At 48.7% G+C, this 25,361-nt stretch overlaps 1 protein-coding gene across 2 annotated transcripts; it reads left to right on the forward strand.

Annotated features, from left to right (window-relative positions):
* The first annotated feature begins 85 nt into the window (after nucleotides 1–85).
* Nucleotides 86–24,939, forward strand: BRME1 (break repair meiotic recombinase recruitment factor 1). 2 transcript variants are annotated; one of them, XM_066347560.1, is made up of 9 exons: nucleotides 86–267; nucleotides 1,060–1,111; nucleotides 7,470–7,644; nucleotides 12,185–12,266; nucleotides 13,047–13,151; nucleotides 17,087–18,358; nucleotides 21,703–21,791; nucleotides 23,759–23,851; nucleotides 24,244–24,939. In XM_066347560.1, exons 2-9 carry the CDS (start codon nucleotides 1,081–1,083, stop codon nucleotides 24,392–24,394), a joined length of 1,998 nt encoding a protein of 665 aa, XP_066203657.1. In that variant the 5' UTR covers nucleotides 86–267; nucleotides 1,060–1,080; the 3' UTR covers nucleotides 24,395–24,939. The 2 variants fall into 2 exon arrangements, with proteins under 2 accessions (XP_066203657.1, XP_066203664.1); XM_066347567.1 differs by lacking the exon at nucleotides 86–267 and adding an exon at nucleotides 336–495.
* The last annotated feature ends 422 nt before the right edge of the window (nucleotides 24,940–25,361 follow it).

Consider the following 25,361-nt stretch of genomic DNA (forward strand, 5'->3'; position numbering starts at 1 on the left):
ACTGCACGAGTACGCATGCGCGTCGCGGGGCGGTGGGTGGTGCCGCAGGTGGTACCGGCAAGAGGTGGAGCCTGCGTAGGAATAAGCGGCGAAGCTGGCGTCGCGCTTGCGCGTGACTGGGCTTTAACGTGAGAGGGAAAGACGCAGAGCAGGGGAGACGAGCTGAGCGCGTGCAGGTGTGAGAGACGGCAGTGGCGGTTTGGCTCGCTGCGTCCGGCGTGGCAGTCCGGGTCTGGGCAGTCCTCCCGCTTCGGAGCGTGTGTTAGGGTTAGTGTGGACCTACTTAGTAGAGGCCAGTCAACAGTCTTCGGGCCTCAGGCCTCCTGGCTCTTCAGCACCAGACCTTGGGGCAGCCTGGCCTCCAAGAGGGGCCAACATGCCTTTTCTCCAAAATATTTCACATAATTAATTGAGCCTAGTTGTCCCCCTAACAGCTCCAGGCAGACCTACCCAGTGCCTGGTGAGGACAAAGGGACTTGAACTTCACTGGCTCAGGTCAGTTTGGGCTTGTCCAGCCGCCAACGCTGGAAGGAATTGCCCTGTTGCAACTCCTGTCCCATCAAGTCTCCAGGTGCCTCCTGAAAGGCCTCCCACCCCTTGAAGTGCCCCAGGTGGCCTCCTTAAAGTCACTTTGACTCTGAAGGGTCTCCCGTGTCCCCCTCGAAAGCCTCAGATGTCTCTAGAAGGGTCTCAGAAACCCCAACCTGGAGGGAGGGTCTTCTCACAGACTGCCCCAACTTAGAGACCAGAGCCAGAGTCCCTGAGACTTCCTACTGAGGACACCCCCTTCCTCACCCTGGCACTCTCAGATCCTGGGCAGGAGATAGGCAGTTTCCTCTCTGCCCTCGGCAGCATGGAGGAGGTTTGAGTTCTTACCCAACCGCGGCCCAGAGTTGCGGTGACTCCCACCCTGCGCCCTCTTGCGGCTTCAGTGACCCCTCTAGATAGCCACATGGGCTGAGGTAGGGGACAGGATAGCTTCTACCCTCAGCCAATGCCACTGGGTCTGTATCCAGGGACAGTGACTGCTTGTAATGATAGGATTTTGCTCATTTTCAGATTTCTCAGGGAAGGGATAAAATGAGTAAGAGGAAGAAGCGTCGGACCTCAGGTATTTGGACATTTAAAGTGATCGATCTCTCTCTCCCTCTCTCTCTCTCTCTCTCTCTCTCTCTCTCTCTCTCTCTAGAGACAGAGACAGACAGGAAGGGAGAAAGATGAGAAGCATTAACTCGTAGTTGTGGCAGTTGAGTTGTTCATTGATTGCTTCTCATGTGTGGCTTAACCAGGGAGCTTCAGCCGAGCCAGTGACCCCTTATTCAAGCCAGCGACCTTGGGCTTCAAGCCAGAGACCATGGGATCATATCAATGATCCCACGTTCAAGCCAGTGACCTCAGGGTTTCAAACCTGGTTAATTCTTAGAGTCCCAGGTTGGCCGGCTATCCACTGCACCACCACCTGTCAGGTTCAAGTTGATTTCTATTGCTGTTTCTACTCTTAGAAGGAAATCTGGGCTTATTTATTACAGCGATGCTAACATGACCACACCAAACTCCTTTGAAATGTGATTTACTACCTGCTAGTAAGAAGAGTATAAACATGGAGGAGTGCATACAGCAGAAAGTGAAAGCTTTGTGGAGCTTCCTCCATCTTTTAGTGGGGTCCACAGCTGAGGGGAGGGCCCCAGGCTTCGGGCAGGCTCACTCTCAGAGACCACTCCTGAGTAGAGCTTGATGTGTTTCAAGGCCATCTGGTGTGTGGCTAAGTGCTTCACTCTCAAACCAAAAACTTTGGTTCCTCCCGACTCTGCTGCCTACTGTGTGATGGCAGATGACTTAGTCTCTGCCTCACTTTCCCCCTACTGCAAATAGGGGATAATAAGAGCACCTCCCCCTGTTTTTTACAATAGTCATTCTCAACCTGGTAGGGGGAGGAATTTGCCCTCCAGAGGATATTTGACAATATCTAGAAACATTTTGAGTTTTAACAATTGGTGTGTGGGGATGGGGGCGTGGTACTGGCATTTAGTGGATCTAGGCCAGGATGCTGCTCAAAATCATAGAATGTGCAGGATAGCCCCCACAACATTGAGTCGACCCCAAATGTCAATAATGCCTCAAATGTTAGTAGTGCCAAAGTTGAGAAACATGCCCTAGGCCCTGGCCGGTTGGCCCAGCGTTAGAGCATTGGCCCAGTGTGTGGAAGTCCTGGGTTCGATTCCCAGTCAAGGCACACAGGAGAAGCGACCATCTGCTTCTCCACCTGTCCCTCCATCTCTCCCTCTCGCTCTCTCTCTTTCTTTCCTATGGCTCAAATGGAGCAAAGTTGGCCCCAGTGCTGAGGATGGCTCCATGGCCTCGACTCACACACTAAAACAGCTCGGTTGCTGAGCAATGGAGCAACGGCCCAGACAGGCAGAGCACCCGGTGGATCCTGGTCAGGGGTGCCTGCAGGAGTTTGTCTCTGCCTCCATGCCTCACACTTAATAAAATAAATAAATAAATAAATAAATAACCACGCCCTAGAGTTAAGATGTTAAGTGTTTGTAAGGCCCGAAAAGGAGACTCTAGGTAGAACACAAATGTATGCTGCTGTTATGATTGTCCTTCCAGATTTCTAAAAACTTTTCTTTTTAGCCTGACCAGGCAGTGGCGCAGTAGATAGAGTGTCGGACTGGGATGCAGAGGACCCAAGTTCGAGACCCCCGAGGTCGCCAGCTTGAGCCCAAGGTTGCTGGCTCCAGTAAGGGGTTACTTGGTCTGCTGAAGGCCCCTGGTCAAGGCACATATGAGAAAGCAATCAATGAACAACTAAGGTGTTGCAACGCGCAATGAAAAACTAATGATTGATGCATCTCATCTCTCCGTTCCTGTCTGTCTGTCCCTCTCTCTGACTCACTCTCTGTCTCTGTAAAAACAAATAAAAAAAACACCTTTCTTTTTAAAATAATTTTGGGCTTACAGAAAAGTTGCAAAAGTAGTTCAGAGTCCTGTGTACCTTCCCCAGGATTCTACTAATGTTAACATCCAGCAAAATCACGGGACGAAGATCAATCATGTAGTACAGCATTAAAAAAAAACAGGAAATGAACCTGAGTATACTACTTCTTCTAAACGTTTCTATGTACACAAAAACAGTGTATACATAGAATTGGAAAATAGAATCATCACACATTTATATGCAGTCTTTCTTTTTTACTTTGTGGTATATTGAGACTATCCTTACTTGTCCATATACATATAGAATTTATTCATTAAATAAAAGCATTCAGTATCCCATAGTGTACCTCCATTTTCCTGTCTATTGTCTGTCTAAGGTAACTCAGACTACTTAAGTTTAGAATTTACTTTTTATTATTTAAGGAGTAGTACTCATTATCCCTCAAAACTATGGAACTGAAAAGAAATTATCAACAAATTAAAAATATTTTGTGTAAAGATTAGCAACAGGCTGCTTGGGGACACAAGAATTTATCTGATCTTGGAGGGGGAAGCTGGAGACAGCCAGGCCCACCCACAGCAAGTCATTTGGGGCCTCTTGGCCATGGACTCCCCTGCTTATTGAACCCCTAGGCTAGCCCAGGACAGCTGTTTCTGTTTGTCCTGGATGGGGTGGGGAGAGAAGAAAACAATTCTGGCAGGTGGTGAAAGAAGCCCTTTCCCTCCCAATGTCTGTCTGGCCTTTGGTGTTGAAAACAAGGTTCTGTCTTAGTTTTTCTTAAATTAGTCCTATGGGGACAGATTACAGGAAGGAAATGGGAGGCTCTTCACTCCTGTTGATATTTTTGCTTTTTATTTGATATAAATGCTTATTGGATTAGCAAAGCAAGCTAATTTGGGGGCATCATAAAACCAAATAAACAACACTGCTGTATTTTGTGGGTTTTTTGATAGACCACAAAGTAAGAATAATGTTTGTGTAAGAAACTTATTAGAGTCTAACTCTGGGTGCAGCGTTGGGGTGGGCACCTGAGAAAGGGGTGGGAGACGGCAGGGGTGAGATCAAAGGGTGCAGCAGACTTTCTCCTTCAAGGTCAAGTCAATAAAAAAAGAAAAATATGGCCCTGACCGGTTGGCTCAGTGGTAGAGCGTCAGCCCAGCATGTGGAAGTCCCAGGTTCGATTCCTGGTTAGAGCACACAGGAGAAGCACCCATCTGCTTCTCCACCCCTCCCCCTCTCGCTTCTCTCTCTCTCCTACTTCCCTTCTGCAGCCATGTCTCTGTTAGAGCAAGTTGGCCCCAGGTGCTGAGGATGGCTCTATGGCCTCTGCCTCAGGCACTAAAAAAAATGGCTCTGGTTGCAAATGGGGCAAGGGCTCCAGATGGGCATAGCATCCCCCTCTAGTGAGCTTGCCGGGTGGATCCCGGTTGGGACACATGAGGGAGTCTGTCTCTGCCTCCCCTCCTTTCACTAAATTTTAAAAAAAGAAAGAAAAGAAAAATGCTTCTCAGGGAGAGAGCTAATCAAATATACAGCAGTGGTTATAGTTATGAATGGGTATACATGACCATAACTCATAGAATTAGAAAATATTACAGAAAAGTTGCTATGGTCTAGTGGAGTGCAAACAGCTGAGTGAATGCTGAGGAGGACCATAACAATTGGCATTAGGATGAGCGGATGCTTATTCAATGGGTTTATTTCAAGGTATATGAGGAGCTGAGGTTGGAAAGGGTCTGTGTGACTGAACTTCAGGAAGATCGGGCTTGGGTTTGGTTTGTCCTTTTGTAATCACTGCCTGGTCAGAAGCATAGTACATAGTATGCACTCAGTAAATGCTGAAATACACTTAAATATGCAGACTTTGGAGTTGGGTGCCTGGAACCCAATTTGGGTTCCTTGGCTTCCTTGTTCCTCAGCTTTCTCATCTGTAAAAGGGATATAACAACCACCTTGAAGTTTTATCATAACACACCCAAGTTCTTAGGACAGTGTCTGGCCTGGAGCTCACTAAAGTCAACTCTTACTATTTGTCCATTGAATAAATGATTCATTTGGGGCCAGATTTGAGGAGGTTTCACAAGCCAGCCACTATTAGCAATTTCTGTGTAAGGGAGGTTCCTTCACCCAACAAGCAGATTTTTAAAATATTTTTATTGATTGATGTTTTTATTTTAACAGAGAGAAAGGAAGGGAGGGGTGGGGAGAGAGAGAGAGAGAGAGAGAGAAACATCGATTTGTTGTTCCACCGATTTGTTATTTATGCATTTATTGATTTTTTTTTTTTCTGAAGCTGGAAACAGGGAGAGACAGTCAGACAGACTCCCGCATGCGCCCGACCGGGATCCACCCGGCACGCCCACCAGGGGCGACGCTCTGCCCACCAGGGGGCGATGCTCTGCCCATCCTGGGCGTCGCCATGTTGCAACCAGAGCCACTCTAGCGCCTGGGGCAGAGGCCACAGAGCCATCCCCAGCGCCCGGGCCATCTTTGCTCCAATGGAGCCTTGGCTGCAGGAGGGGAAGAGAGAGACAGAGAGGAAAGCACGGCGGAGGGTTGGAGAAGCAAATGGGCGCTTCTCCTGTGTGCCCTGGCCGGGAATCGAACCCGGGTCCTCCGCACGCTAGGCCGACGCTCTACCGCTGAGCCAACCGGCCAGGGCCACATTTATTGATTATTGATTCTTGTTTGTGCCTTAGCCAGGGATCAAACCTGCAGACTTGGCACATAGAGACGATGCTGCAACCACCTGAGCCATCTTGCCAGGGCAGTAGATATTAATAAGCATCTTTAGGCTCTAAGTTGCTCTCAGTGATTGGGGAGGTATTATAGAGATACAGGGGACTAAGAGGCAGCTGAGACATCACTTCCCTAGCACTTAATGACACTGGGTACAAGTTTTCCCGGGGTGGATATTCTTCAGGCATCATGGAAAACTAGAGTGGTACATAATTTAGTTGTATCTCAGTTTCTAGGGAAGTGTTCTGTATTTTCTACATGTTTATTCAGTCATCTACCAAGTATTTATTTATTTATTTACTTATTTTTTTTACAGAGACAGAGAGAGTGATAGGTAGGACAGACAGACAGGAATGGAGAGAGATGAGAAGCATCAATCATCAGTTTTCCGTTAGAACACCTTAGTTGTTCATTGATTGCTTTCTTATATGTGCCTTGACTGCGGGCCTTCAGCAGACCGAATAACCCCTTGCTCCAGCCAGTGACCGTGGGTCAAGCTGGTGAGCTTTTTGCTCAAGCCAGATGAGCCCGCGCTCAAGCTGGCAACCTTGGGGTCTCGAACCTGGGTCTTCCACATCCCAGTCTGACGCTCTATCCACTGCACCACCGCCTGGTCAGGCCCAAGTATTTATTGATCACTGACAGTGTACTAGGTGCTCTTCTAGGCACTTAAGACACAACAGAAAGTGAGATAGATGAGGTCCTTCCATGCACGGAGCAAGACAGAAATTACCCAGTACATCAATACTTGCTTAAAAGCTTTGAAGTGAGCAAAACAACATAGGCCTGAAAGGTGTCGCTCTTTAAAAAAGTCAAGCAATGGCCCTTCTGCAGGGATGTTTTAGCTGAAACGTGAAAGAGCTGGTATACACCTCTCACCACTTCCCCAGAGAAACAGTCAGCTAGGTCAGATTGCCGTCTGTGGTTTAGAGGCAAGCCAGCCCACCTCAGGCTTCAGCTTCAGTCATGACCTGTCCCTAGGTCAAAAGCCTTTGGGGCCCTGGCCAGTTGGCTCAGTGGTAGAGCATCAGCCTGGTGTGCGGAAGTCCCGGGTTCGATTCCCGGCCAGGGCACACAGGAGAAGCGCCCATCTGCTTCTCCACCCCTCCCCCTCTCCTTCCTCTCTGTCTCTCTCTTCCCCTCCCGCAGCTGAGGCTCCATTGGAGCAAAAGATGGGGCCTGACCTGTGGTGGCGCAGTGGATAAAGCATCGACCTGGAACGCTGAGGTCGCCGGTTCGAAACCCTGGGCTTGCCCAGTCAAGGCACATATGGGAGTTGAAGCTTCCTGCTCCTCCCCTCCCTCTCTCCCCCCTTCTTTAAAATAAATAAAATCTTTTAAAAAAAAAAAAGATGGCCCGGGCGCTGAGGATGGCTCGTTGGCCTCTGCCCCAGGCGCTAGACTGGCTCTGGTCTTGACAGAGCGACGCCCCGGATGGGCAGAGCATCGCCCCCTGGTGGGCATGGCGGGTGGATCCCGGTCGGGCGTATGCGGGAGTCTGTCTGACTGTCTCTCCCCATTTCCAGCTTCAGAAAAATACAAAAAAAAAAAAAAAAAAAAAAAGCCTTTGGATCCTGTAGCCACATAAGCTTCTAGGTCCCATGGGGATGAGGTTCTACCACCCTACCTCTCACTCTTCAGGCAATTATCTGAGCTATCAGATACTTCCTGCTCTTGGAACTAACCTGCCCACATTGCGGCAGTAGCCCTGCCAGGTTTGGTTGTCGGTCATGACAGTATATGCTCTTAGCATCCCTCCACCCCTTTGTCTTCCTTTGTCTCTAAACCAGGAGAAGGAATCCATCCACAGAAACCCCCAAAGAACCCAAGGCTCGGGGACTGTGATGGAACCTGCCAGAGTTTCAAGCTGAACCCCTCATGTCACACTGAAGAGTCAGAAGCCAGGTCAGGACTGGGTCCCTGTGCAGAGCAGAGTGGGAAGAAAACAGGACAGGTGGCCTCCAGGTAGGTGGCTCAGAGCATTCCAGCACCTCCCCATTGTCACTAGGCACAGCACAGCAACCCAGTGAACAGGATGCAAAGGGGAGAGGAGCAACATGACCCATCCAGTGTAGGGCCTATGCCTGGGCAGGGGCCTTGGATTGTGCTTCTCGATGCTTTCCTCCCAGGATTCTTCTATCCAGAAAGGTCGATATTATAACCAAGGGCAAGAAAAACCTTGAATTTTTCAAGGTCACTTATAGAATGTGGCTCTTCCTTTCTGCTGGTTAAATCCATATTTATCCCTCATTCCTTCTTGATAAAAAACATATCGAAGGAGGAGATTTGTAAAATAGTAACCCATAAAAGAGAATAACAAGCATTATGTGGTAGGCACTGTGCTAATAAACAATTTACATACATCAGCTCATTTAATCCTCGTGGCACTGTGAAATAGGTTTTTGTCCCCGTTTAACAGGTAAGGCTTCGAGAGACCAGCAGGCTGGGGTTCTGGCTGTGTTTTGCTCCTGTGCTCCTAACTACTTTGGTTTGTTTCCCAATTCCCTTTTTTTTCTTCTTTTTTTCAGGAAATATGTAGTTAAGTATGGTGGGGAAAAAGAAAGATCTGGAGAAGAGTTCAGTTTAAAAACCACACATAGCCTGACCAGGTGGTGACGCAATGGATAGTGTCAGACTGGAATGCAGAGGACCCAGGTTCAAAGCCCCAAGGTCGCTGGCTTGAGTGTGGGCTCACCAGCTTGAGTGTGAGGTTGCTTGCTTGAATGTGGGATCATAGACATGACCCCATGGTCACTGGCTTGAATCCCAAGGTCGCTGGCTTGAGCAAAAGGTCACTCACTCTGCTGTAGCCCCCCAGTCAAGGCACATAAGAGAAAGCAATCAATGAACAGCTAAGGTGCCGCAATGAAGAATTGATGCCTCTCATCTCTCTCCCTTCCTGTCTGTCTGTCCCTATTTGTCTCTCTCTGTCACAACAAAACAAAAAACTGCTTACATAACTAACTATAGCAAAGTAGGACAGGTTCTCATGAATTAGGATTAGGAAGGTTTCTGCCACCTGAAGTCTTCAGAAAAAAGAGTCATGGATTGGACTACCAAATTTTCTGAGTAAAACATTAAGGCATGTGATCTGACAATTCTTTTCTGGGATATGTGTATATGTGTGTCTGATCTTAGGTCATTGCAGTTTTAAGATTAAAGGCAGCCCTGCTGTGTGTGCAGTATGAAGAGAGGGGTCACAAGTCATACCTAAGCCATTTTCCCAGGCACTACAATGTTACTGTGCTCTTTACTCCTGCAGAGGCCAACAGGGCTGATGGGGTTGCAGCCACTACCTGCTCTGCTGTCTGTGTTCATAAGAGTAGTCAGAAGCCCCAAAACATGTTTTCACCATTTTGGGGTTTTTTTTTTGTTTTTGTTTGTTTGTTTTGGGGGGGGAAGATAGTGAGGTAGACTCCTGCATGTACCCTGACTGGGATCTATCTACTCAGCAACCCTATCTGAAGCTGACAGAGCTACCCTCAGCGCCCAGTTAAGCCACTGGCTGCAGGAGGGGAAGAGAGAGAAGGGGAAGAGGGATTGGGGAGAAGCAGCTGGTTACTTCTCCTGTGTGCCCTGACTGGGAACCGGGGACATACATATGCCAGGCCGACGTTCTATCCACTGAGCCACTGGCCAGGGCCATCTTGTTTTATTTTTTAAATATTTTATTAAGAAATGCCATGGTGCCTGACCTGTGGTGGCGCAGTGGATAAAGCGTCGACCTGGAAATGCTGAGGTCGCCGGTTTGAAACCCTGGGCTTGCCTGGTCAAGGCACATATGGGAGTTGATGCTTCCAGCTCCTCCCCCCTGTCTCTCTCTTCTCTCTCTATCTCTCTCTCTCTCTCTCCTCTCTAAAATGAATAAATAAAAAATAAAAAATAAAAAAATGCCATGGCCTCTGGCCAGTTGGCTCAGCGGTAGAGCATCCGCCCAGTGTGTGGAAGTCCTGGGTTCAATTCCTGGCCAGGGTATATAAGAGAAGCGCCCATCTGCTTCTCCACCCCTCCCCTTCTCCTTTCTATCTCTCTCTTCCCCTCCCACAGCCAAGGCTCCATTGGAGCAAAGTTGGCCCAGTTGCTGAGGATGGCTCCATGGCCTCTGCCACAGGCACTAGAATGGCTCCAGTTGCAACGGAGCAACTCCCCAGATGGGCTGAGCATCGCCCCCTAGTGGGCATGCTGGGTGGATCCTGGTCGGGCACATGCAGGAGTCTGTCTTTCTGCCTCCCAGCTTCTCACTCCAGAAAAATACACACACACAAAAAAAAGAAGAAGAAATGCCATGGCCTGACCTGTGGTGGCTTGGTGGATAAAGCGTAGACCTGGAATGCTGAGGTCACTGGTTTGAAACCCTGGCCTTGCTTAGTCTGGGCACATATGTGAGTTGATGTTACCTGCTACTCTTCCCTTTCTCTTTCTATCTCCTCTCTAAAATGAATAAATAAAATTAAAAAAAGAGAAATGCCACGTGCACAGAAATATAACAGAAAAAATCATAAAGCGAACAAGCTTAACACATTTATATTGAGAAATGAAATCTTGCCAGCACCCAGGAAGCTGCCCAAAGAACCCATTCCAATTAAAATTTTCTAACAGGCTCTTGCTATCTGTATCTAGATTTATTCTGTCTCTGGAATCTCCCCTGGCACAATTTAAGCTCATTAGTATATCTTTATGCTTTTTCCTGTTCCACTTCCAAAGTTAAAATCATATGAAATTTTGATTCCAGGTTTTGGTCCTTTTTTTTTTTTTTAACAATATACATATGCACATTTATTTAAATTTAAGAATAGTCTCACCAATGTTTTTAAAAGATCTTTTTAGAGCAGTTTTAGGTTACAATAAAATTGAGAGGAAGATACAGAAATTCCCCACTTACTCCTTGTCCTCACACATGTACAGCCTCCCCATTGTCTCCATTACTCACCATAATGATACTTTTTATTTATTTTTTCAACCAAAGATGAGCCTGCATTGACACATCATCACCCAGAGTCCATAATTTACCTTAGAGTTCACTCTTGGGGTTGTACATCTAGTGGTTTTGGACAAATATATAATGACATGTTTCTACCACTACAATATCATACAGAGTACTTTTACTGCCCTAAAAATCCCCTGTGCCCTGCCTGTTCATTTTGCCCCCTGACCCAAGCAATGACTGATCTTTTTTCTGTTTCCATAGTTTGCTTTTTCCAGAATGTCGTATAGTTGGAATCATCTAGTATATGGCCTTTCACATTGGGCTTCTTTCACTTGGTAATATGCATTTCGGTTTTCTCTATTTGTTTTCATGGGTTGATAGCTTATTTCTTATTAGTGCTGAATAATATTCCATTGTCTGAATGTACCACAGTTTATTCATTTACCCACTAAAGGATCTCAGTTGCTTCCACATTTTGGCAATTACAAATACGCCTTTTTTTCTTTTCTTTTTTTTTTTTTTGGTGACAGACAGAGAGAGTGACAGATAGGGACAGACAGGAAGGGAGAGAGATGAGAAGCATCATTTCTTTGTTGTGGCACCTTAGTTGTTCATTGATTGATTTCTCATATGTGCCTTGACTGATGGGCTACAGCAGAGTGAGTGACTTCTTGCTCAAGCCAGTGACCTTGGGTCCAAGCTAGTGAGCTATGCTCAAACCCAATGAGCCCGCGCTCAAGCTGGTGACCTCGGGGTCTCGAACCTGGGTCCTCCGCATCCCAGTCCGACGCTCTATCCATTGAGCCACCACCTGGTCAGGCACTTACTTTTTTTTGACACTTTCTTTTTTTTTTTTTGTATTTTTTCTGAAGCTGGAAACGGGGAGACAGTCAGACAGACTCCCGCATGCGCCCGACCGGGATCCACCCGGCACACCCACCAGGGGCGACGCTCTGCCCACCAGGGGGCGATGCTTGCCCCTCCGGGGCGTCGCTCTGCCACAACCAGAGCCACTCTAGCGCCTGGGGCAGAGGCCAAGGAGCCATCCCCAGCGCCCGGGCCATCTTTGCTCCAATGGAGCCTTGGCTGCAGGAGGGGAAGAGAGAGACAGAGAGGAAGGAGGGGGGGTGTGGAGAAGCAAATGGGCGCTTCTCCTATGTGCCCTGGCCGGGAATTGAACCCAGGTCCCCCGCACACCAGGCTGACGCTCTACCACTGTGACACTTTCTCATATCAACAAATTCCTTCCTTAGAATTTGCAGTGTTGGGGGCTGGAACGTCAGTACAAATGAGGATTTTTGGTCTTACTTCAGGAGCCAGTTTTTGTGGGTTTTAAGGGTAAAGTGCTGACAGCAGACAGCTTGTATTCTAAAGGTGGGACTCTGCACCCTTCCTGGAGTCAGATATTCCCCAGGGAACTGCTCCCCCACTCCATCCCACCATCTCAGCAGGTGCTCCATGGCTCCTAAGAGACTCTGCACTACTTTGCCTTTGGACTTCATTCTCTGTCCTGCTAGGCCCCTGCTGGTCACCTCTGGTGACTTCAGAACCTCCTCTATTTTGTCTTTCTCCACCCAGCTCCCTGGATAAGGAAGCAGGAGCTCCCTCTAGGCTCCTCATGCATCTGACAAAGGAATCAATTCCTCTTTCTTCTTCCCAGGTGAGCCTGTTTTGTAGCTTTCTGTATGTACAAAAAGAAGCTGCTTCCTGCACTGGCTGGATAACTTGGTTGGTTAAAGCATCATCTTGAAGCTCAGAGGTTGCTGGCTGATCCCTGATCAGGGCACATATAGGAACTGACTGATATTCCTGTCTCTCTCTCCTTCCTCTCTCTCTAAAATTAATAAAATAAACATTTTTGTTTGTTTGTTTAAATGAGAGGAGGGGAGATACAGAGACAGACTCCTGCATGCACCCTGACCACAATCCAGCTGGAAACCCCTGTCTGAGGCATATGCTGTGCCATCTGGGACTGCTCGCAACCAAGCTATTTTTAGCACCTGAGCTGAGGCCCCATGGAGTCATCCTTAGTACCTGGGACCAACGTGCTCAAATCAGTCGAGCCAGGCTGTGGGAGGGGAAGAGAGAGAGAGAAAGAAGGAGACAGGGTGAAGAAGCAGATGGTCGCTTCTCCTGTGTAACCTGACCAGGAATGAAACCCAAGACTTCCACCTGCTGTGTCAGGGCTCTACCACTGAGCCAACTGACAGGGCAAAATAAACATTAAAAACAACAAAAAGGAGTTGCTTCCTTTAGAATAGAGGTCCTGCCTCTATTCATCCTCAGGCCAACGGACTGGTTTGCCCTAGGGTTAGAGGACAAAGGCCATGTTTGAGACTACAAGAAAGAAACTAGTTTTAGTGTTTGTTTGGTTTCTTTCTGAGACCTCGTTCCTCCTTTCTATTTATTACTGCTTTGTCTTATTGTATCTGATTCACAGAATTCATTTGGGAGATTTGTCCCCCAGTTTGCAAAACCCAGGAAGGCATTGACAAGACTGGCAGCTACAAGTGAAGAGGACCTCAGGACTGGGGCCTTTAGCTTGGTAAGGCCCTAACCACTTGGATGGATCTCCAGAGCTTAGGTGGAGTAGGAAAACCCAAACCCAAAAGGTTATTTGCTATAGGATTTCATTTACAGAACGTTATTGAAATGACAAAATCATAGACATATTGGGTGGACTAGTGGTTGCCAGGGGTTGGAGACAGGGTGGGCAGCAGGGTAGAGAGGTGAATATAGCTACAAATGGCAGTCTGGAAGCTTTTTGTTGCAGCTTTTGGGTATCTAAACTGTTGTGGTGGATACACAACCTCCACCAGTGAGAGACCCATATAGAATTTAATACACATATGCAAATGGAGAGCTGAATAAAGTCAATGACTATATCAATTTCAGCATCCTGGTTGTGATATTGTACTTTATGTAAGGTGCTACCATTGGGACAAACTGGGTAAGGCACACGAGGGATATTTTCACATTATTTCTTACAACTACACAATAATTTACAATGATTTTGCAAAAAGTTTACTTTAAAAAAAAGAAGGTTGAGCCTGGCCAGGTTGGTTGCTGGTGGCTTAACTGAAGCCGTATTGACATGCCATGACCTTCGGTGGTCTGAAGTACAGACCCTCTCCTAGAAAGGTTAGCCCTAAGATATAGGGATGCAATTGTGAAGGAGGTGTCTCCCCCCAGTGCTGATAACTCTACAAAAGAAGTGAGGGAGTAGCTGCTGTTTATAGGTACACATAGGTTCAAACCTCAGTCCCTAGGTATTGAATTTATTTGCATTCCAATTTGGAGGGAGAGCTGATGGTACAGGTGCAAAAGGAAGGGAGATAGCAGGTTGACTCCATTGAAGGATGGAGTTGCTGCTAGTTGAGACAGGGAGACTCTGAGGGGATGCTCGGGAGCTGGGGCTGGTTGTGTCACATTGAAGGGGACTGGGAGATGCCAGGTGGAAATGTCACATTTGTGCATCTAGAGTCAGGGGAGATCTGGGCCGCAGTGACTTCACAAGTTGAAATTGGAGCGCCTGGAAGGATCAAGCTGCTGCCTACCTAAGGATGATACTCCATCTCTATGTCCCAGCTGGAATTCTCCTCACCCTGAGCCACTCATGTCATCTATCTCTTACCTCCTTTAGGGACTTGTCATTTCTCTCACTCTTTTTAAACATTTTATCTTGAAATAATTTAGAGATTTATAGGAAGTTGCAAAAATAGTATGGACCTGCCTGACCAGGCGGTGGCGCAGTGGATAGAGTATCAGACTGGGATGAGGAGGACCCAGGTTCGAGACCACGAGGTCGCCAGCTTGAGCATGGGCTCATCTGGTTTGAGCAAAAGCTCACCAGCTTGGACCCAAGGTCGCTGGCTCGAGCAAGGGGTTACTCGGACTGCTGAAGGCCCGCCGTGGTCAAGGCACATATGAGAAAGCAATCAATGAACAACTGAGGTCTCACAACAAAAAACTTATGATTGATGCTTCTCATCTCTCTCCATTCCTGTCTGTCTGTCCTGTCTATCCCTCTCTCTGACTCTCTCTCTGTCCCTATAAAAAAAAAAGAAGTATAGACCCATGTCTCCACTGATGGAGGAATGGATAAACAAAATGTAGCATATCCACACAATGATATTAATCAGCCTTACAAAGAAAGGATATACTACCACGAGCTACACGTAGGTGAATCTAGAAAACATTATGCTAATGAAATAAGCCAGTCACAAAGCAACAAATGCTGTACACTTACATCAGGTCCCTAGATTAGACAAACCCATAAAGACAATAGTATGGGGATATTGAGGGGCAGGAGAGAGAGGGAATGGAGGACCCTTACTAAGGGATCCTCATTAGTGTTTAATGGGGATAAAGCTTCAGTTGTATAAGATGGGAGGGTTCTGGGGATGGGTGATTGTGATAGTGGTGTAAGAGTGTGAGTGTACTTAATGCCACTGAACTGTACACTCAAAAATGGTTAAATCCTGGCTGGTTTTCTCAGTGGTAGAGCGTCAGCCCAGCATGTGGATGTCCTGGGATTGATTTCCGGCCAGGGCACACAGAAGTGCCCATCTGCTTCTCCACCCTTCCCCCTTTCCCTTCTCTCTAGCTCTCTCTTCCCCTCCTGCAGCCAAGGCTCCAGTGGAGCAAAGTTGGCCCAGGTGCTGAGGATGGCTCCATGACCTTCGCCTGAGGCGCTAGAATGGCTTCAGTTGCAATGGAGCAACGCCCCAGATGGGCAAAGCATCACCCCCCAGTGGGCATGCTGGGTGGATCCTGGTCGGGCACATGCAGGAGTCTGTTTCTCTGCCTTTCCACTTCTCACTTCAGAAACAAACAAACAAACAAACAAAAAATTAAGATAGCGCTTGACCAGGCAATGGCGCAGTGGTTCAGTGGATAGAACATCAGACTGGGATGCAGAGGACCCAGGTTTGAAACCCCAAAGTTGCCAGCTTGAGCACAGGCTCATCCAGCTTGAGTGCAGGATTGCTGGCTTGAACATGGGACTATAGACATGACCTCATGGTCACTGGCTTGAGCCCAAAGGTCGCTGGCTTGAAGCCCAAGATCGCTGCTTGATTGAGCAGGGGGTCACTCACTCTGCTGTAGCCCCCTGGTCAAGGCACATATGAGAAAGCCATCAATGAACAGCTAAGGAGCCACAACAAAGAATTGATGCTTCTCATCTCTCCTGTCTGTCTGTCCCTATCTGTCCCTCTGTCAGTCTCTCTGTCTCTGTCACACACACAAAAATGGTTAAGATAGTGAATCTTATATTGTGTGTATAATACCATGATTTAAAAAGAAAACAGCACAGAGAAGTCCTTGTGTTTCCTCCCCTCACCTCCCCCAGTGGTAACATCTTACATAAGCATAGTTTATCGCCAGTCTAGGTGATTGACATTGGTATGATTCACAGACCCCCTTCACTTTTATATTTTTGATCTCCATGTGCCTGGTGCTGGTGGGGAGAGAAGCTGTTGGAAGGAAGGATTTCTGTGCTTCCGGTTGCCCCTTCAGTCCCTGGCACAAAACTGTCCTGTACTGGTACAGTAGTCCCCCCCTAATGAAAGTTTTACTTTCCATGTTTTTAGTTACCTGTGGTCAACCATAGTCCAAAAATGACCCCTGGCCATCCCATGGGAAGGCATTTTAAATGGAAAATTTGAAAAATAAACAATTCGTAAGTTTTATTATGTGCTATTCTGAGTAGTGTGATGAAATCTCATGTCGTCCTGCCTGGGATATGAATCGTCACTTTGTCCAGTGGCTCCACCCTGCATATGCTCCCCTTTCATTAGTCACTTAGTGGCTGTCTGGTTTTCAGGTCAACTGTTGTGGTATCACAGTGCTTGTGTTCCTGTAACCTTTATTTTATTCAGTAAAGGCTCCAAAGCCATTCACATAAGTTTTATTGCAGTATACTGTTATAATTGTCCTATTTTATTTTTAATTTTTATTTTTTAATAATTTTTTTTAATTTTTATTTTATTTATTCATTTTAGAGAGGAGAGAGGGGGGGAAGAGAGAGAGAAAGAGACAGAGAGAGAGGAGAGAGAGACGGGGGGAGGAGTTGGAAGCATCAACTCCCATATGTGCCTTGACCAGGCAAGCCCAGGGTTTCGAACCGGCGACCTCAGCATTTCCAGGTTGACGCTTTATCCACTGCACCACCACAGGTCAGGCCTATTTTATTATTAATTATTGTTAATATCTTACTGTGCCTAATTTAAAAATTAAACTTGATTGTAGGTATGTATGTGTAAGAAAAAACATAGTATATATAGGGTTCAATACTATCTGCAGTTTCAGGTGTCCACTGTGGGTCTTGGAATGTACCCTCCACAGGTAAGGGGGACTACTGTACTGATCCCTTTGGTTGTCCTCACAGCATCTGAAACTACAGGGGAAGTAACAACTAGAAATCTCCAGGGTGACTGATTATTGAAGGCCTGAGGCTAAGTCTTTCTCTCTATACAGGAAACACCACCAGAGTCCAGTGCCCAGCAGGCAGGAAGCCAATTGAGGGAGGAGTCCCCAGAGCTCACCGTCTGGAAGGCCAGTGAGCCAGGAGACCAGACCCAGGCAGATGGCACCTGCTCTGAACACAGCATCCAAAACCCTGAAACACCTGTGTCCAGCAGGAGGGATTCTCAGCCTGAGGTCTCCAGTGATGTTTCTCCAGAATGGGGGATGGCATCCCTGGCCTCAGAAAGGGCCAGCCAGAGCTACCTGTTGGAGCAAGGAACCAACTTACCAGACAGTGGAAGCTTAGAGCGGGGTGGGATTCCAGCTGATCATGACCCGAAAGGGCGTCTGCTAAGCAGTGGTGCTGAAGAGAAGGAGCCAGATCAAGGAGCCCCACAGAAGAAGGATGCCCGAGGGGGAGCACGGACTAACCAGGAGAAAGAAGACAGTGTCCTCGGCCAGGCCATTCAGGGTTCAGAGCCTGGATCTGCAGCCCAGGCTCTCCCTGACCCCATACAGACACTCAGCAGGGCTGGCCAGGAAGCAGAAGGGAGCTGTAGCGACCCAAGATGCTCCTCCCTTAGGATCATTGTCATCACAGATGCAATCACAGACCAGAGGGTTGTGGAAGAGGCTGGGCCAGGTGGGGAGGCTAACAATGGGGTGCCAGCCACTCCCAGCACGAAGGCTCCTGATGTAGACTGTAGAGGGGCTCCTCTCAGAGGCATGCCTCTCACTAGGGAGACCACAGGAGGCCGAGGAGAGGCAGAGCAAGAAGCTGAGCCCTGTTGTGATGTCCTCGGGGGCCCTGCAGGCTCCCTGGCTCTGGTTCAAGAGATCCAAGAACCCATATTAGGTGCTGGAGATTCCAGTCCTATAGCCTCAGAAATGGGCCCAGTTGTTGATCAGACACAGATGCCAGGCTTGGATCAAGAAGGGCTGAGAGGTGTGTGTGTGCTGCCTTTGCTGTCACAGCCCTTGGGTGAAAAGGCAACTGAGTTAGTTAGCCAGAGCCATGAACCCCTGGGGAGTTTCAGTCTTTCCCTTGGAGCCTCTGTCCCACTGTTGCACAGAGAAGCAGTGGATGGTCCTCCCTGGGATGGCATAGCCCACCAGGGCAGCCTAGATGCCCCTGTAGGCCCAGCAGGCCAGCCCCAGCACCCTCCTGACTCTTCAGACCAGGACATGTTGAGGGGGTCCACAGATGTGGAACTTGACTTCTTGCCAGACAGCCAAATACAGGAAGCCTTGGAAGCCCCCAACTTTGAAGCCCCATGTGAGCAGGTAAGAGCTTTCTAAAGTTACAGCCAGACCATGTGTGCCATTGTCCACAGACCCTCACCCAAAACGCCCAGTGGTAGGGGAAGGATTGGGCATGTGATGGTCTGTTTATATGGCAAACGAGTCTAGGGGTCTGAGTTACAGCTTCAATGAATGTGGAGTCTGTGATTTTCCAGAAGGGAAAGACCTACCTTTCCATAAGGGGCCTGTTCCAAGTGTATGCATGAGATTTTTTCTGCTAGAATTTGTAGAGACTATGCTTCCTTCAGGGATCTGCCTGCCTGACAGGCAGTGGGGAAGCTGCCCAGTGAGCTTCTGCCAGCCATGTTGCTCACCTGTCAGGACAGGTGGCAGCCTTGCTTTGGCCCTGCTCCCAAGGGGAGTTCCATATTCCTGGCTAGTGGCACACCTGAGCCTGGGCTGCATGCTTTGCAGTGGTGCCCTAGGAGGCAGATGGTTCTCCATTCTCTTTCCACACACTGGCTGAGGAAGAGAGACTGAAGGAGGTTGGGCAGCTGCCAGAGGTGACTCGGCCAGTGTCGGCCTGATTCAACAGCTGTGCCTCAGCCACCCCATCTCAGAGTGTGGAGCCCAATTCCCTTGATAAGTGTTGTCCTGTTTTTCCAGCTGTTCCTGTTGAGATGTTTTTTTAAAAATGTATTCAATACATGCTTGTTAGGAGCCTGTGTATGCCAGGTGTGAAAGCACCAGGTGAGGTCCCTGCCCCTGGAGGTGCTCAGTAGCACTGTTCCTGCCTGCCTCTCCCAGAGTGAGCATTTTTGGACCCTATCATTTTGGAACTTAAAGAGTCTTCATATGACACAGCTCCAGAACACAAGCACAGGATTTCCTCTGGTGTGTCCCGCTGAAGAAAGCCAGATGTTCTGACTGTGAAGGGGGAACATGGCTGGGTTGAGTGAGTATGGCTCTTTACTGAACTGCCTTCCCAGAGGATGGCCAGGGCTCGTATTTGGCCCTCCACAAAGTTTACCTATGAGGTGATTTCAGACCTAGTTCCTTGTGCCACCCATTTCATAATCACTAGATGAGCAAGAGAGATCATGGAAAGTAGGTCACAGTGCAGAGTTAAAATACAATCGCCTGGATAGGTAGACATTCAGGTGCTGGGAACAGCTGAAATTTTAGAATTGGGGCCTCGTTTCTTGAAAAATGCAAACTCCTCACTCAGAAAGAAAGGTTGTCTAAGCTACTTCCAGTCTCTAGTCTCTTGGGCAGTGGCTAAGGGAGAAGGCTGGGGAAACAGCTGGAACATCTGGTGGCATCCAGCAGGCAAAAGAGTGAGCTTTTCCAGGCAGGATGCAAGTGACAGTACACTTGGATAACATCAGGGACTCAGCGTGTGGGGGCCTGGGCATGCAGTTGGGTGGTCAGACCTGACAGGTCCCCCAGGGGACTAGGCACTGCCTTAACAAGGCTGCCAGTGCCCAGACGAGTTTTGTTTTGATATTGGTTATTTCTGAGCAAGTTGGAGTGATTCAGGCAAAGCAGATTACCTTGGGAAGATTGTGGATGGCCGTTGGCAGGAAGACCAAGTGGGGAGGGACACTTAGGAATGGATCACAGATGGCTGGAGAGAAGCAGCACTGCCTCCCACCAACTGGCCCTCAACCTCACCAGACACAACCATGAGCACCACTTCAGAGGAAGCCACTTGGAGACTCACAGAGGTTACATAGCAGTGACAGACTGGTCTCAAATTCAGGTCCCTTCACAGGAAAGTTCAGTGTTTTTCTTCTCCGGACAGCTCCCTTGAGATGTTATACTCACCCAGAGCCAGTGGAGCATTCATACACTGCTTTAGAAGCATCATTTCAAAAGATGATTCCCAGGGCCCTTTCAGGCTGAAACCTGTGTGACCCTGGCACATTCAGGACCACTCTGTCATGACATTTACACAATCCTGTTAGGAGAGAAAATAGTCCTCATGGCCAAGAACAGTGTAGTGAGATTGGTGAATATGTGACATTTAATCGCATTTTATGTCAGAGTTGTCTGCGTGAAATAACCAGCTGCTGGGAGACACTATATTGTCTATAGCAGAGATCCCAGCTGGCACTGCTGGCATCTGAGCCAGATTGCTCTCTGTGGTGTGGACTGTCCTGTGCACTGTAGAGTATTGAGCAGCATTTCTGGCCTCCACCCACCAAGTGCCAGGATCACCTTCTCCCCCAGTTGTGACAACCAAAAATGTCCCCAGACATTGTGAAGTGTCTCCTGTGGATGGCATGATCCCAGGTGAGAATTACTGGGCTACTGGCAGTTTTTCATGTGGTTCAGGCACCTCTTTGCTAGTGTAGCTCAACCCTTTACCCCACCTCCATGAGGGGAAAGGACGAGTTCCCTTCCAACCCAGGACTGAGCAGGTCACCTCACCTTAGCCTTTTTCCTCTTTCAGAAGGATGCATGTCACCTCTGTGAGTGAGCCTGATATTTTCTACAAAAATTAAACCACTGTTGACATTTAGAGATTTAAGCTTCTCAGGGCTATTTGGCTCTCTCCCCTATTAATTATGAATTTTTCCTTTGCAATATATTTACAAAATTTTATCCTGATATAAAATGTGTGGCTTATCTGGCTGACCTCTTCCCCTTGACTCTGATGCCCACCTTGCTACAGTCACCACCCCTAAGGGTTGTCTCTGTACCCTTCTAGGTACTGCAGGATGCACAGGAGACAGCACTATACCTCAGTTGTCAGGAATAGAGAATGTATGGATGGAGACACCCCTGGGCATAGATCAGCCTATTGGAAGGTGCAGGCCCAGAAGAGAACAGCAGAGTCAAGCCCAGTTACCCTATCTGCTCTCTTTCTGAGTGAGAAGGGCAAGAGCAGCCCAGGCTTGTAGCCTCTAGGTCAAGCCATTATATTTCCTCAGCAGGAGTTCCAGCCTCAGTGTTCCCAGTGTGGCCAAGGGGAAGTGAAGTTTTCTGCATGACTTTTTTAAGTGAGAGAGTGAGAGGGAGGGACAGATAGGAAGGGAAAATGGAAGCATTAACTCATTTATGGCACCTTAGTTGTTCATTGATTACTTTCTCATATGTGCCCTGACCAGAGGGTCTCCAGCTGAGCCAGTGATCCCTTGCTCAAGCCAGCAACCATGGAGTCAAGTCTATGATCCCATGCTCAAGTCAGCGACCCTGCGCTCAAGGTGGTGATCCTGCGCTCAAGCCTGTGACCTTAGGGTTTTGAACCTGGATCCTCAGCATCCCAGGCCAACATTCTACCCACTGTACCACTGCCTGGTCAGGTTCTGCATGACTTTTCTTTCCTGCCCTGTGCAGGGCTCACCCAGCCAGAGGTTCACATATGTGTTCTCTCTTTCCAGTTGTTTCCTGCAGGGAGCGGGGTGGACCCTTGTTGGCCTGGCACCAGCCTAGGTACTGATGGAGGACCCCTCACCAAAGTCCAGTCAAGGTAGGCCAGGTGGGAGGCTGCCCCAGGATCCTTGCCTTGGTGTGAGTCCTCTCTTCGGAGAGGGAGTGTCACTGCTTTTCTGGCACTGGAGCTCCCGTGCTTTCTCTACTGCCAACCCTGTGAGCTCCATTTTGCTGATGAGAGGGACAAGGGGGCCTTGGCTCTCCCCCACTGGGCCTTGCTTTCCTCAATCTAGTAAGGGAGCTGAGTCATGTCTTTCAAACTGCGTGTGTATCCCTTGCAAATGGAGAACTGGTGACCAGCCATCTGCTCCCAAACAAGTGTGTCTCTCCAGGAGCCCTGGGGTGGTTTGAATTCAGTATGTGCATTTCTCTGCAGAGAGGATCCAGAACTCTCTGAATCTCCTTGGAGTGAGGTGGCTAAGCACCATTGGCCAAGCCGATCTTGGGTGGTCTCAGTTCTGACACAGTGTGGGCCTTCTAGTGTCTCTGACCTGTTCTGTCTTCTCACTTCCTACTTGGCTCTGTGCCCCAGGGCAGGCCACTTTCTCTCCCTCCTGCCAGCCACCAGGTGTACTGCCCCTCTACCTGAGGAGTGTAGGGGGGCGATGGGGGTGTCCATCTCTTCTCACCTATCCTTTCTCCTGGCCCTACCAGGGGTAAGTTCTGGGTGACAGTCCTTTTCCGTTACCTTGTACTTGAACAGGCCTCTGCAGAGGTAGTGTCTTATCAATTATTTGTGGCCAAGTTTCTGTTTCTATCTAGCAAGTGTGGAGGAAGGGCCAGGGGTTCAGCCCTTGGTGAATTTCTGTTTCTCCTCTTCCTCCTCCTCCTCCTCCTTGAGGTATAAGGTGGCATGTTTTTGCCTTCTTCCCTTGCACAAGCTCTGTCACTGGTACCTGTTGTGCCACTTGTGTACACACACACACACACACACACACACACACACACACAGACACACACACACCCCTGTACAAAGACCAGAGGCAAGTTAGTTAAACTGACTCCACCATTGTTTGAGCAAAGGGGAGGGAGAATTGTGTCTGAATCACAGATGGCCTCAATGGGCCAATGGAACCCCACACAGAATTCTGGAAGACCCCCAGGGCAAGTCCTGGGATCCATGGCCCATGGTAAGACACAAGGAAGCTTAGGCCTGGTCAGCTAGCCATCTTGGATGACAGGCAGGTGGAACAGAACCAGAGATTCCGTTTTGACAGCCCAGGAGGTGCTGCCAGGCCAAGGGTGTGGTAGGCTTTAACAAGGACTGTTGACCAGAGGCCAGGAGGATGACCCTCTGCCAGCACCTGCAGGCCACACGTTATATACAGTGGTTGCTTTGGCATATGCACCCTTTCCATTGATGTCAATGCCATCCAGTGCTGGCTCTTCCAGGAACTGCTCTGGGCACTGGGCAGGCAATGTATTGTAGGACGGGACAAAACATGGAGCTACTACGATCTAGTGTGTGTTGGGCAGGGCAGGTGGGGTGAGAGAGACAAGCAAATTTGATAGATAGCAGAGGGTTGAGGAGGAAGACAGTGGGGAAAGTTAAAATTTTAATTCTGTGATTAGTGAAGCCCAGCTCCCCCCTCAAGGAGGAGACATTGGGAAAGAACATTCCAGAGTCCTAAGAAGTGCTCAGGGAAAGGCTAGGAATTCAGTGTGGCTGGAGAAGGGGGGAGGGGGACAAAAGGGAAGAATGTGTCTGGAGGTGCCAGCGATTGGATGGTGTAGTGAGCCAGGTTTCCATTTTCATAGCCCTCCACCACGTGCTGCATGGAAGACAAACTGTAGGGGCAGTAGCTGGAGGTCCAGGGAGGTCCAGTAGCTGGGTCCGCTTCCTGTGGTGGGAAGCGGCTAGATTCTAGGTATGCTTTTAGTGGTTGATCAGGTGGCCATCAAAGGAAAAGCAGACAGCTGAAGGCCCAGCGAAAGCCCCCCAGATGGTGTTTGGAGGAGCTGAATGCTGAGATCAAGCCTCTTGTCTTCTTCCTTTCCCTCTAGTACCCACAACAGGATCAAGCCCTGTGAAGCCTGCAGGATGGAGGATGCCACAGATACAGTGCACGGCCTCATTGTTGAACTCTCCAATCTGAAGTAAGAACTGGGCTTGGATCCACAGATGGACAGGACAGGCAGCTGGCTGGGGTTGGAGGGACCAGTGGGGCAGCTAGAAGGCCCCCTACAGTGGCCACCTAGCAAGGGGCCTCCAGAAAGTATCACTCCTCCTGGGCCCTCACCTATTATGTCATAAACCCATCCTTTAAAGTTTATAGAATTATTGGGTTCTGGAGAGGTACTGGGACAGTCAGTAGTCTACTCTGTAACAGATTGATTCTGACTGCATTTGTGAATGTGCCTGTGTTTGAGCTTGTTTATGTGTGAACTGTGAGTATGCATGAGTGTGTGAGCCTGTGTGAGAACATGTGAGCAGGAGTGTGAGGTGTGTCTTGCTCTGGCTCATAGTCAATGCCAGTATTTTCATATAGCCGGCTGATCATGAATGCCCACCGGGACCTGGAAGCAGTCAAGAGACTCTACTACAGGAAGGCAAAGCCTGCAGGGAAAGCCCCCTTGCCCTACACATCAAAGGGAGCTGGGACTCTCCTGCAAGTGGAGCAGGCCTGGAGAGACTTGTAGATGTTTCCAAATGGGGAAGCTGGGGGATTGTGTGTGCGGTGCCTACAGCTCCCATGGATGTGCATGTTTTGTTCAAACCCTAACCCCCAGAAGTGCCTGATGTTCCTGCCAAAGTCGGCGGCAGTCCCTCAGCAGACCGTGGAAAGTCTACAGTCTCTGATGTTGCTCCTGGTTTTGGTTACCCCCAGGATGCTCTAGCCGGTCCTAGGGGGTCCCAGAAACCTCTTCAGCAGACCTCAAAGTCAGCTTCCCCTGGGAAACCCTAAGGGCCCCTCTGGAGTCAACAGCCTCCCTCTGTAATCTGTATGCAGAGGGAGCCTGCTGCACTGAGCTGCAGTGAGTTAGAGGTGGCAGGCTGGGGCCCCAGGAGCAGGGCCCAAAGCCACCCGGAGGTTTATCTGGGTTTGCAAAGTTTGACTCTTAGCTGAGGTTACTCAGGTTCAGAATTTGTTTCTTTCCTAAGAAAAGGGCTCTCTTTGTTTGTCTTTCTCCAGATTTCCATTTTATTTCACGAAGACTATTAATAAATGATTCTCTAGCAAGGACCCAAGACCTGTTGTTTGGGGGTTGAAGCTGTTGGGTTCCTTGATGTTTTGCCCACAAACCTCCCTAACCACCTCTTTCTCTTTTCACTTAATGAACTCCCTAGGAAGGCAAGTAGGGCTACTGCTGGTACGCAGGTCAGGGGGTCCCCATGGGTTCCCAAGTATATAGAGTTCCCCAGGAGCAGACAGCTGTGTGTACCCATTCAGGCACAAACACCAGCATCTATGAGGTAGTGAGCCCATAGGACTCACCTGGAGAGTGTTTTCAGTGCCCATTGGTTCTTTCTCTTCTGCATGGGACAAGCTGCTTTGAAGCCCAGCCTAGGAGGTAGTGTGGGGGGTTATTATTAACTCAGACATGATGCTGAGGGCAGTCACTGCACACCTCATCCCATACAAGCCTGACCACAGCCCCGTAGTGG

The sequence above is a fragment of the Saccopteryx leptura genome, chromosome 1, assembly GCF_036850995.1.
Source record: "Saccopteryx leptura isolate mSacLep1 chromosome 1, mSacLep1_pri_phased_curated, whole genome shotgun sequence".
Taxonomy (NCBI): Eukaryota; Metazoa; Chordata; class Mammalia; order Chiroptera; family Emballonuridae; genus Saccopteryx; species Saccopteryx leptura.